The sequence below is a fragment of the Pleurodeles waltl genome, chromosome 1_2, assembly GCF_031143425.1.
Source record: "Pleurodeles waltl isolate 20211129_DDA chromosome 1_2, aPleWal1.hap1.20221129, whole genome shotgun sequence".
Lineage (NCBI taxonomy): Eukaryota > Metazoa > Chordata > Amphibia > Caudata > Salamandridae > Pleurodeles > Pleurodeles waltl.
Window position 1 is genome coordinate 981,121,418 of NC_090437.1, and position 13,578 is coordinate 981,134,995.

Genomic DNA, 13,578 nt, shown 5'->3' on the forward strand with positions numbered 1-13,578 from the left:
TGCCAACCTCCTCAATTTTTGCTATTCAGTTATATTACTTAGACTCCTGTAGCCATATGGAGTCCGTTCATTCCTCATCCAATTATCTGATTCGTATACCTTTGTTTGAATTTTTTCAAGCTAATTTGTCCATTATTCGGTATGACATTTCCTATGATTATTTTTCTCTATAGCATATTTTCTGTTTTATCATGTATGGATGATGCCCGGATTGTCCATTTAGCCACCTACCTCAGGCCAAAGCCCATTCAGAAATGTACAAAGAGATTGTCGCATGGATGACCATTAACACTCTCAAATTAACATCTGACAAAAGAAGAGTTAGTTGTTGTTGACTCTGTCTGGACATTTGATTGACAACCTCGATGGAGCTTCACCCACTCAGTCACTAATTTCCCAATCTGGGGTCAGTTCCAGCTGCCCAGTTTGCTTTCTAACCTCCGTCAGTCTCCTATGTCTGCTGTACCTTCTCCCCACCGTGTCCACTCGAGCTTCCTAGCCTCCTTTGCCTTGAGGAGAGATGGCTCTTCATAGCTTCTTGTGTCTTCAAGATAGATAACTATTTTTGGATCGTAAAGCGTGTGGGAGGGTACAGTTACCAGCCTTGAATTCTGGAGCCCCTGCTGTGGTGGGAGTAGTGTGCAAGTCTGTTCTGCTGGGAGGCAATAGGATGGCTCTCTGCAGGTTTGTACTGACCGTTCCATAGGAGGGAAAAGATCTGAACCTCCTGCAGTTTTTAAGGGTACATCTATCTTTCAGCAAGTTTAGCCATGCTCTCAGAAGGTAGTACACTTATGGGCACAGGTCTAGTATCATTCTTTCTTACTCATGCAGGATATGACCATTGGCTTGTACAGTGTCAGTGACTCTTAGGCTACTTCTTCAAGGAGAAGGAGACTTTTAAGAAGATATAGAAAGGGCCTCCTCTTCATGGACTAGCATGCAAGGAAATATGTTTTCTTTTTAGGACTCTCCTATCAGACTTCTTTTATCTGGCCGTAAACAAACTCCTGTTCTGCACCATACCAAAACCTTAGAGTGGGTTTAGAATTTTTGTTATCAATCATTTTCTTGGCTCTCCTTCGATGGCTTTTCTTCTTCTTGTGTTTGTCTTTCCCTGGAGTATAGCCTCTTTACCGTTCTTTTAATTGCCTGACTTGTGTTCTTCCACTGCTGACGTTTAGGGAACTACTTTTTTGTTTTTCATTTAGCACTCTGAATGCATGTTTGCTTACTCTCTCTCCTAAGTGCTGCCTACACTAATAGCCGTACCCCCCCTTGCTTCACCTTCCCCAACTCCCAGTTCTCCATTGCTACCCCTGCCCATGCAGTCACATGAATATTTTTTTTTTTTTTTTTTTTTTAAATTGGTGGGCCCAGCAGATACTATTTGTTGCTGGGCTGCTCTACATTCCAAACTGCTATTTTGTGCGCCCATGCCCTTGCTACCTTGCCCGATCCTCTATTTCTTCCACACCCAACTCAACCCACCACATTCCACCCCTGCTCTTCTGTTGCTCCCTCACCCAACCCTCTTCACACCTGCTCCTCCATTTCTCTGTCACCCAGCCCACGCATACCCACTCCTTCCCACCTGATCCTCTGTTGTCCTCTGTTGCTCTCCCACCCATTCCTCTATTGCCTTACACATGCCACTCTGTTTCACTTACCTGCTTCTATGTTGCTCTACCACCTGACCCACCCCTGCACACACTCCTCGGTTGCTCCCCGATCTGACCCACACCTCCACCCACTCATTGGTTGCTCTACTCCATATGACCCATCCCCTCCACCCATTCCTTAATTGCTCTCCCACCCACCTGACCCACTCCTTGTTTGCTCTTCTCCACCCACCCCGCTGCCCGTGCCTTGGTTGCTCCCCAACCCACCCCGCTGCCCGTGCCTTGGTTGCTCCCCAACCCACCCCGCTGCCCGTGCCTTGGTTGCTCCCCAACCCACCCCGCTGCCCGTGCCTTGGTTGCTCCCCAACCCACCCCGCTGCCCGTGCCTTGGTTGCTCCCCAACCCACCCCGCTGCCTGTTTCTTGGTTGCTCCCCAACCCACCCCTCCGTCTGTGCCTCGGTTGCTCCCCAACCCACCCCTCCGTCTGTGCCTCGGTTGCTCCCCAACCCACCCCTCCGTCTGTGCCTCGGTTGCTCCCCAACCCATCCCTCCACCTTTGCCTCGTTTGATCCCCAACCCATCCCTCCACGCATCTGTTTCTCCCCTACTGTTCCACCTGTTCCTCGTTTGCTCCCCACCTGTTTGGTTGTTCCTCCACCCTTGTTCCCTATCTGTTATGGTCTCTTTTTTTTTTTTTTTCTTCTTTTTTTTTGTATTGCCTTTTTCTGGAGGGCTTAGTAGCTGCCACTTGCTGGTGTCAGATTACCCATTAAATCAAACTTCCACCGGAGCAGATGCCTTTTATCCAACTCTCTCCAACAGATGCGTGCTCAGACTTTACTTATTATCTGAACCTTGCATCCGCTGGGGGGGAAGGGGAATGGGAATAGAAAAAGAGAGACCGCCTCCAGATCCAGTTCCAGCCTGTGTTTCCCATTTGAAGATAGGATATTCAGTGTGTGCTTCTGTAACCTTCACCTCTCTCTAAGAGAACAATGTTAACTTAATATTTTCTTTTCTTCAGGAGTCCGAGACACCCAGGGTTCTCTGGAGAACAGTTCAAAGGTTCACAGATATACAATCTACTAATGTGTTTTACAGGAAATGAAAACTCATTCTTAAGGTTGTTTTCTCAATCAGTCTCTAGGAATTAGAGCACTGAGGTTTGTCGTTTGTCTCTAAGACTGGCAAGTCTGCAAGGCAAAGAGTTTTTAAATATATATCATACAAAAGGATTCCTTACTGCAGTTGCTTGATGTTCTGTTGAGCCAAAACGAATTCTCATTAGAAAGCCAATAGCCAGTTGTTGGAAGAAATTCAGCTTCCCCAGAAGGGAAAAGGTAGCTGGTGTGCACACTGTAACAAGAGAATTAAATAATTATTCGAAACTGGAAGAATTCTCTTTGAAACAAAGTGCCTACACTGCTAATTCTCCTCAGGATGACATTTGAAGTGCACAACTCCCAGAGTGAAACAGCTGGAGGAAAGTTTCAGCACGAGACTAACTAGAGTGCTGACCTCCCAAAGATTTCTGGCCACCATCTTGAGTGGCAGTTAGAATTAGCTTCTTCAGGTTTAAGAACAGCCTCCGCAAGAGCCACTGGGAGTGAGGACGCCGCTGCAGCCAACGTGGGTACAAGGAAAAGGGGAATCGTTTTGCTGAGGGAAGAACTTAACAACACTGACAATAGTTTTCCTGACAGCTGGTTTGCTGGCCCTGCAATAGGAAAAGCAGTTTCACGTGGATAAAGTTATTTTTAATTTAAACAAATTTTCTTTTAAATTACTTATCGTATATGATCATGCATGCGCATTCTTCTTTTTTCCCCTCATTGCTGCGTCTATGCAAAAAGTATCACCAAAACCATTAGACAACAAGGCGAGACCTACAGGTTTTGCCAGTTCTTGTTCTACTTTTTATCATGAACAAGCAGGCAGGTATGTGCTTATGGTATATGCTCGTCGTATTTAGGGTGCAGAGCAACATCAAATGTTTTATTCATGCGAAATTTCAGTCTGCTACGATATCTCATCCCACCCAGGATAAAGTTTTCAAATAGGTTATGGCTTGTAGAAGGTTAGAAGAAGGCATTTTCAGATGAGTGAAAGATTTGATGGTGTTTAACGCACTGAAAACTTGATTGCCTCTAGCGACTCTGACACAGAGTGTAAGTTATTTGCCCAGAGTGGAGCACTATATTGTAGTAGGGAAGCCAGGATTTAAACCAGTTCTTCCATGTTTCAAGGTTTGGAGCTAAACTTCCGATATGTAATGGGCCACCATTAAGGAAACCAAAAGCCTTCCTAAAGACAAGCCTATGGATTAAACAGTAAACAGTGTGCAAATTAGTCGTTTGGACTGGCTCACATGATTGATTAATATTATTTGCCTCTGCCTTTAGTGGTGCATGCTTATTGTTTTCAGTGTGTACATTTGTATTTCTGGTTTGATCCTACATGCTTTTGACACTACGTGTTCCATCGACTTAAGGAGCTGTGGAGCTATAGAAGCTTTCAGAACCTCTGCAGACTTGCTAGCGCCACTGATCACGGGCATTGGTGGTTTTTGAGGCCTGTTTCAGCTTTGAGGGTCGTGAAATAAGTTTGTTTCCAAACGATAGTCATTTTTCCGTCTTAATGTTCATTCTTAAAGGTAGTTTCCATATTTGAACCATTGGGACGCAATGTTTAGTCTCCATTGAAAGGGTAAAGTTGTATATAAATTTCAGAGCTGTGTTTTCGCTGTTTTCTGGTGAGAACTAAGATGTAGCTGTCCATCTGCTTTCAGATAGCAGCTCATCATTGGATTGTGCAATATATAAATGTTTTTATTATGATTTGGCTGAAGATCTGGCATATTTTACTATCCATTTCAAATTCTGATCCTATGGCCGAAAAGTCAGTATTTACTGATGGCATCCCGTGGTCTAAATCCATTGACAAGCAGGGCCAGAGTGGTGAATGTTAAGTTTTAATGCTACCTGAGCTTTCAAACATTAACAAGTTGTATTCTGCCCGGGGGGTTGCCTTCTTTAAAGTTTTAGTTCACATTAAATGGTGCATCCAGGGAAATGCAAGACTGAGGATCACTGGAATAGGTTTGTGGCACACAGGAAGTGAAGGCCTACTAGGAATAACTGAACAGACCATGTTGTAAGGAACCTGCGTGGTATTTATTACTTGTTCTAGCCATTTCTAGGAAAAGAGAGATGCAGATGCTAGAGTTTTTATTTTTCAATTTTCATTCTAGTTTTTTGGGAGACACCAATTGTTCCAAAAGATAGTGGTTAATGTTCCCAAACAGTGTCTCAATATAAAAAGTTTAATAACATTAATAGTAGTGTTGTCCATCCATCTTTTAGACGTGTAAACGTTGCTACTATCCATTCGTCTTTTTGTGTGGGCAAACATAGGTATGTTTAACTGCATTATTAAAGAATGTAAAGTTCTGAAATTTGTTGGTAAATCTGGAAAGGGGTTCAATGAAACTGGACCTGAATTGAGAAGGCACTACTGACCACCCCCTTCTGATTTTAACTTTATTTGATTGTGCTTCCTGTGTATTTGAGAATGCAGTTCATACACCTGACCAGTCAGCAGCCAGTTTTTAAAGCATTTTCAGCCTTTCACTGATAGCCAGTGGGAGTTTTCCTTTTGGCTGATTTCCCATGGCCCTTCTTACTCAGCCAGCTGAGTGCTCTTTGTTGTTCTTTGACATGGGTAGCTGTTACTGTAGTCCAACCTTGAACTGACCGTGGCCCCCACCATCACTGCTTATGTGACTCAGCGTGGGCCTGTGTTGAGTCAGTTGGAGAGTGAAAACCAGCCTGGTAGCAGGTCTTCTGTATTTCCAGACAGTTGCATGCCGTTTGTGACTCACCTTTGTGGTTGTCTCCCTCTTATTAATAGGAATCAAATAAAGCAACTCCAGCACTGTGCATGTTCACCTGGGACTCGTCCATTGATCAGAGCTGGATTCTACAAATTTACTAAACTGTCCCCGAGGACGGAATATTCTACCATAACAATACCGTTCTCTTTAATTCACGTTTAATTTTTTATTGACTCTGTACATAGTTTGTGTGTCGCGAGTGCTCTAGAGCAACCAAAAGAGAGCATGTGGCACTTAATGAGCAGTTAATTGTGCTAATAGTATGTGAGAAGCATGCGTCGGATTATTTTGTATCTAAATACATTTATAATGTGCGTTTTATAACTAGAGATATTTTAGTTCGGCGTTTGCTTAGTGTTCTTATCGTTTCCTCACTCGGTGCTGCAATTAGGAAATGAGACATGAAAGACCAGTGGTTCACGAGACAGGAAGAAACTTGGCAGTGGGCAGTGCCGTTTTCAGCGAGCTGATACGGGCTCAGAGGCGCACAGCATTCATTACCTCACCATCCATTCCATTAGCCAGCATTATCTCCAGTGGCTTAGGAGGGACGCTGTTCTCTGCTTCGTCACAGGCAACGCTGAAAAGTCACTGCTTACTGACTGGGTGTGTGGTGCCGTGGAAAGAATGTACTGCTCGCGAGACGAGCGCAGGGTGTTTTTTTTCGTGCACGGAGCAGTGCGGAATGGATTGCAACTGTTTTCGCCAGCTGTTTTCGAAAGGAGACACGCGGATCCGGTGTCATTTCATTAATCCATTTTGATTCCGCCAAAGCTACCGGAACAAGTTGAAGGTTGCAGTTCATTCAGAACAGCACCCAACCGCTTACGAACACAATTACCTACAAAATCAGTGTTGCGTACTGCATTTCAGAGCCTGGTCTTCCCACCGTGTCCTGAGCCTTGCCCCCAGTGCGTCACAGCACGAGGAAAGGTGACGCTGCCCTTCAGGCCCCTCTCTGCAAACTTGTAAGCGTTTTTCGTACTTGGGACTTCATCTGCATTCAGCAGCGTTTTTACTCTACTTGTGCGTCACTCTGCTGCTGCATGGCAATGAAGCAGCGACACCGGAGGCCAAGGCTGTGATTCTGCTGCCTGCGAGGAGAGGCCATCGTGTGACAAGGCATCCCCACCACACCAAGCAGGGGCCCCTGCTTCCGCCGCCGCCACCCTGGCTGCCAGAAGCATTATGCTGAGCCTCCAGGATTCTCTGTTTTTTGAGTTAAGCATAAAGTCCTTGCTCAAGTCCTGGAGCAGTAGCTGTAAGTATAGTCCACTCAATGTGCACTAGATCGCCGACGTATTCGAAACAGGTATTTAATAGTTAGCGACGCTCTTCATTTTATAGTACCTTAATTCGCAATGCTAGAGCCATTTTCTGCGCGGTCTTAGCAGCTCTGCTGCATCCAGAGCAGTATTAGCTGCTGTTTGGTTTGAGCTATCACTGTGTTAAGGCTTGAAGGACGCTCAGTCCGTCTAATAGTGAGGGGTAGCGCTGGACTACTGTCCCTAACCGAGTATTTCTAGAAACCTACCAGGTTTTGAACTTGATCCAAAATAGTGGTTTCTCGCAGGGATAATAAATTAAAAGTCAGTATCTAGTTTAATGTGCTCTGCTGTATAAAGCGCCGTGCCGCTGCTGGCTTCTGTATCATGCACCGCACTATCACAGGGCAGTGTAGTTAAAAATAATCAAATCAAGGCTACAGAAAATCACTTAGTACCTAAAGCCTGACTCGCGCGAAAGGAAAGTATTCTGGTACATGCGATATATTCTATGTATATTTATGGTGACTACTGACCGGATCTCAGTGCTCGCTATGATGGAAGCGCCTCATTTCAGCAACACTATTAGGTTCACTAATAACATTTAAGGCCAGAATGACTCTTGCTAATCTAAATACCAAGGTTACATTAGAAGAAATCCGAAATGCTTTGTGTTTTTAATGCCATTGCTTGTATTGATCAGTGACAGTGTGCAAAGTGGGGCATTATTATAATAAAGCGTGCTTGAGGTTGGTATTTCTTTGAGTCTAAAAGTTTTTTTTTTTATTTTTTATTTTTTATTTATATTTAGCAGTTGCCTTTATATCCCACTCACTCCTTTCTTTATACCCATTAGCCAGATGCTGACATGTTGTCAGAATACAGGCAGAACTCTGCTTCATTTGAAGTTGCCGTTCACTTGTGTGAACGTTGTGTTGTTTAAGTTCATCACTGCAATAAAACGGAAATCGCATTTCATTTCTGTGGCTTTATGCACTGCACAGACTGGACCCTTTAGGGTATCCTTTATTTTTATAAATTTGCAGTAGTTGCATCCTTGCTTCCCCAGCTTGCTTAGCTGGCAGAATGCTGTTGCAGCGTTGGCTAAGAGTTGATTATAGTTGAGCTTTTTTCTTTCAGTTAAACAATGAAGTGTGACATTCATATGGCCTAGATTCAGAATGCTGCCTCCCTGCCAACGTTTTAGGCATTCCCCCCCCCCCCCTTAAAAAAAAAAAAAAGTCAGGAACATTCTGTTAAAACAGCTATTTAGCTAGGATTTAAGGTATTACTTCTTACCAAAGAGACTGAATTGTGATACTCGCATGCTCAATGCACCAAGGGCTTTCTGAATTAATGTAAATAAGTGCAGTGCATAGTACCTAATGATCTGTATGCGATTTGCCTTCAAGTAGTAATTACCATTGGATCATTATGTGCTGTCACACTGTAATACCCGTTTAAAAAGAGTGCTGTTGATGCTGGACCCAAGTATGTTGTTCTTTAATATAATGTTAGTCCTCTATTAGCTCACAGGAGTGAAGGTTTTGTAGCTGCACATTCCAAAACAGCATCACCCTTTAATACAAATAGCATGTGTAGAATCGGAGGACACTTACTCTATTCCTCTGTGCTGCCGAATTCATAGTTGGTGGTGTTTTTTTTTTTTTTTGTGGGGTGTCCTTATGAGAAAACTACAGTATTCTTGTGCTTAAATGTGTTAAGCCCCTCAAAACTAAAACCAATAAATCCCTCTGAATGCAGCGGATGTAAAATGTATTTACACACATGAATAAGGAGATGTGGTACCCTTTTAGGGGGCCATGTGATTGTCGTCAGGAGGTAATGGGGTGAAGATGGTCTACAGTGAAACCATAATATGCATCAGGTATGAATGTCATTGCTCCCGTCGCTATTAAGACCACCTCCAGTCTGCTGATATCATGGGATTCCTGTACGTAGGGCTACATAGACCTCAGAAGATGCATTTCAATATTGATTGATTTTTACCTCCATGTGTTTGAGTGCACCCCAGTGCATTTTGATCTCTATCCAGTTGTCATGGCTTGAAATGTGCGTTGTTGCTCTTCCATGCGTTCTTGAATTTGTTTTGACTTTAGTGAAGCTTTGTGCGCTGGTGCACTGGACGGACTGGACCAGGGACAGAACACCCAATTGCTGGGTCTAGCCAAGAAAGGGTCGGTTCATTGAGGTACTAGTGTATGTTCACCATGGGGGTGTTCATTTTAGGTTGAGATTGGCATAGCGCTCAACATATGCTTTAAAGATATCTTTGTGGTTATGAACTGCTCGAGTTGTGGGGTTTTCAAGCAGGATCCCATCAACCGAGGCCCAGGCTGGTCTCATGAGTGTGAACAGGTGACCGCTCCATATTGTTTGGTGCTGCATACTTGGCAAGAAATGTTGCCTCCCAGTTCACTGTCTCATATAACTCCAGCCTTGTTAAATTTAGAGCATTTAAGAAGCTCTGGTCATGGCTGAGCTCACATTTTCGTTCAGGTTTCTTAATGTCTGACTCCAGACTACCCAGGTCGCCCCATAGGGCTCAGGGATCCTTGTAGCACTTGGAAATACTCATCCCTGCTCACGACCTTGAAGGCTTTCAGTGAATTAAGATAAGATGGCCTTACAGATTTTCAAGCAAAACGTCCGACCCAATAGCACCTCAGGGATCAGTCACTACAGCCTCTGTGCTTGTGTATTAGCCAAATTGTTCCGTGCTAGCAAACCTGGTGAATAGTCTGATAGCATACGTGGCAAGTATTTAACATGGCCCTACCAATCCACTGTATCTTGTGTCCCTAGCCTGAAATAGACATCAAGAAGCGTGTACAGTACAGATGAGCAATAGGAGTAATCTTTGATTGTAGATTGCATTTCCTGAAATGTTAACCACGCAAGTGCTTTGCATAATTCTAATGATTTAATTTCACCCCTGGGTATGTTGGTCGGCCCTGACGGTGATGCTGTCTAGTGCAGGGAGGAGGGCAGTGTTAGTCACCTCTCCATAGGTGTGCGGGCTGGATGCAGCCAGTGCCACCATAACATTGGTAAGGAAGGCAGAGTCCTCAATGTTGGGGCCGTACACATTTATTTACTATAGTAATGTACTCCGAACCAAGCATTCCCTGGGCCAGTAGATAATGCTGGTTGGCATCATGAGGCCTATGCACCAGTTTGAACGGGACCTCTATTCTGATAATGATAGCTACCCCTACAGAATAGGTGAAAAATGAAGAGAAGTATCAGTGACCAGCCACCTAGGAATGTGTATTATCCCTTGATGTAACATGTTTTTCTTATAGCAACAAGAAGTCACACCTCTTAAAGTAGGCAAGTATTTGGTGGGCCTTACAATGACAGGTTATTCCTCTTACAATCCAGGTTTAAATCTAGACATCACTGTTGGGCGCAATCGATGAGTGTATTCACTCCTGTGTGAATTATTACAGCTAACCTGGCAGGACATGTGTTGTGTGTGGAGTAAGCTGTGTGGCACAGAGCTCAGTCTTAATCACATTAACATCTTATACCTCCCTCCCCACATCAAGCCCCAACATCTCAATGTACATTATGAGATTATGAGATTATGTAAGGAAATGTCTCCCTGTTGCAATTACCCCCCACTTTTTGCCTGATACTGATACTGATACTGACTTGACTGAGAAGTGTGCTGGGACCCTGCTAACCAGGCCCCAGCACCAGTGTTCTTTCACCTAAAATGTACCATTGTTTCCACAATTGGCACACCCCTGGCACACAGATAAGTCCCTTGTAAAAGGTACTAGTGGTACTAAGGGCCCTGTGACCAGGGAAGGTCCCTAAGGGCTGCAGCATATGGTGTGCCACTCTAAGGGACACCTCACCTAACACATGCACACTGCCATTGCAGATTGTGTGTGTTGGTGGGGAGAAAAAGGCAAATTCGACATGGCATGCCCCTCAGGATGCCATGCACACAAAATATTGCCTGTGGCATAGGTAAGTCACCCCTCTAGCAGGCCTTACAGCCCTAAGGCAGGGTGCACTATACCACAGGTGAGGGCATAGCTGCATGAGCAATATGCCCCTACAGTGTCTAAGTCTATTCTTAGACATTAAGTACAGTTGTGGCCATATTAAGTGTACGGTCTGAGAGTTTGTCAAAAACGAACTCCACATCTCCATAATGGCTACACTGAATACTGGGAAGTTTGGTATCAAACTTCTCAGAATAATAAATCCACACTGATGCCAGTGTTTGATTTATTAAAAAATGCACACAGAGGGCATCTTATAGATGCCCACTGTATTTTACCCAATTGTTCAGTGCAGGACTAACTGGTCTGTGCCATCCTGCTGCTGAGAGATGAGTTTCTGACCCCATGTGGTGAGGGCCTTTGTGCTCTCTGAGGACAGAAACAAAAACCTGCTCTGGGTGGAGGTGCTTCACACCTCCCCCCTGCAGGAACTGTAACACCTAGCAGTGAGCCTCAAAGGCTCAGGCTTCGTGTTACAATGCCCCAGGGCACTCCAGCTAGAGGAGATACCGCCCCCTGGACACAGCCCCAACTTTTGGCGGCAAGTCCATGGGAGATAATGAGAAAAACAAGGAGGAGTCACCCACCAGTAAGGACAGCCCCCAAGATGTCCTGAGCTGAGGTGACCCCTGCCTTTAGAAATCCTCCATCTTGATTTTTGAGGATTCCCCAAATAGGAATAGGGATGTGCCCCCCTCCCCTCAGGGAGGAGGCACTAAGAGTGTAGCCACCCTCAAGGACAGTAGCCATTGGCTACTGCCCTCCCAGACCTAAACACACTCCTAAATTCAGTATTTAGGGGCTCCCCAAAACCTAGGAAATCAGATTCCTGCAACCTGAAGACGAAGGACTGCTGACCTGAAGCCCTGCAGAGAAGACTGAGACACCAACTGCTTTGGCCCAAGCACTACCGGCCTGTCTCCCCACTTCGAGAAAAACTGCAACAGCGACGCATCCCCCCAGGGTCCAGTGACCTCTAAAGCCTCAGAGGACTACCCTTCATCTTAAAGGACCAAGAATTCCAGAGGACAGTGGCCCTGTTCCAAAGAAACTGCAACTTTGCAACAAAGAAGCAACTTTTAAAGGCCACACGTTTCCCGTCGGAAGCGTGAGACTTTCCACCCTGCACCCGACGCCCCTGGCTCGACCTGCGGATAACCTACACTACAGGGAGGACTCCCCGGCGATTGCGAGCCTGTGAGTAGCCAGAGTTGACCCCCCTAGCGACTGCCTGTTTCAAAGAACCCGACGCCTGGTAAACACACTGCACCCAGGACCTGAAGGATCCGACCTCCAGTGCAGAAGCGACCCCCAGGTGGCCCTCTTCCTATCCCAGGTGGAGGCTACCCCGAGGAGCCCCCACTCTTGCTTGCCTGCATTGTTGAAGAGACCTCCGGGTCTCCCATTGAAACCTATTGCAAACCAGACGCCTGTTTGCACTCTGCACCCAGCCGCCCCTTGCCGCTGAGGGTGTACTTTCTGTGCTGACTTGTGTCCCCCCCCCCCCCCCCCTTCCCTACAAAACCCCCCTGGTCTGCCCTCCGAAGTCACAGGTACTTCCCTGCTGGCAGACTGGAACCGGGGCACCCCTATTTCTATTGAAGCCTGTGTGTTTTGGGCACCACTTTTACCTCTGCCCCTGACTGGCCCTGAGCTGCTGGTGTGGTAACTTTGGGGTTGCCCTGAACCCCCAACGGTGGACTATCTTGGACCCAACTTTGAACCCTGTAAGTGCTTTACTTACCTGTGAAACTAACAAATACTTACCTCCCCCAGGAACTGTTGAATTTTGCACTGTGTCCCATTTTAAAATAGCTTATTGACATTTTTGCCAAAACTGTACATGCTATTGTGATGATTCAAAGTTCCTAAGATACCTGAGTGAAATACCTTTCATTTAAAGTATTGTTTGTAAATCTTGAACCCGTGGTTCTTAAAATAAACTAAGAAAATATATTTTTCGATATAAAAACCTATTGGCCTGGAATTGTCTCTGAGTGTGTTCCTCATTTATTGCCTGTGTGTGTACAACAAATCTTAACACTACCCTCTGATAAGCCTACTGCTCAATCACACTACCACGAAATAGAGCATTAGAATTATCTCTCTTTGCCACTATCTTACCTCTAAGGAGAACCCTTGGAGACTGTGCATGCTATTTCTTACTTTGAAATAGTACATACAGAGCCAACTTCCTACAAGTCCTATCAAACTTTGCTTACTGGACAAGCAGGATGTAGGAATTTGTCCAGCAGTAGCCACAAATGTAACTGTTTGTGGTGGTGGTGACGGGAGGGGGTGGTGTAGGTAGAGTGGCATATTCAGTAATAGACCATAGTTAATATAATTTGGAAAGGAAACCATTATTCTTGGTGCGTCCAGGATGGACCACTGCTACAAGGCCGTTACCCGGTGGCAACAAGCAGTTAGCCTCATTCCTTTGTTTATCCAGCCAACCGAAGATAGATAGATAGATAGATAGATATATAATTTATTATTATTATTTCTATAACCTACTGACGATAGCCAGTAGGTAGTTATAGTTAGGACCCACTCTATCCATAGGTGGAGCGTTTTTTGTTTTGCCCACAACTTTGGTGGCATTTGATGGATCTTCGCAAAATTTTGAAAATGAATACGACAGTCAGTTCAGCTGCTGTGTCGAAAGTTTCAGGGTGATTCATTAAGTGGGGTGGTGGGGGGAGGGGTCATAAAAAACATTTTCCCCCATTCTGTGTTTTTGGGGATTCTGCATTTT

General features: G+C 45.0%; 1 protein-coding gene across 12 annotated transcripts in view; it reads left to right on the forward strand.

The window, feature by feature from the left end:
* FRYL (FRY like transcription coactivator) overlaps positions 1–13,578 on the forward strand; it is a 1,894,812-nt gene that overhangs the window by 168,915 nt on the left and 1,712,319 nt on the right. The window contains exon 1 of one of the 12 annotated variants that reach the window (XM_069201565.1): positions 6,627–6,776. The exons of the other annotated variants lie outside the window; for them this stretch is intronic. Coding sequence (XP_069057666.1) covers positions 6,704–6,776 — 73 coding nt within the window. The 5' untranslated portion in view covers positions 6,627–6,703. Of the gene's footprint in view, positions 1–6,626; positions 6,777–13,578 lie in introns of those variants that run through there. 12 annotated transcript variants of the gene reach the window in all.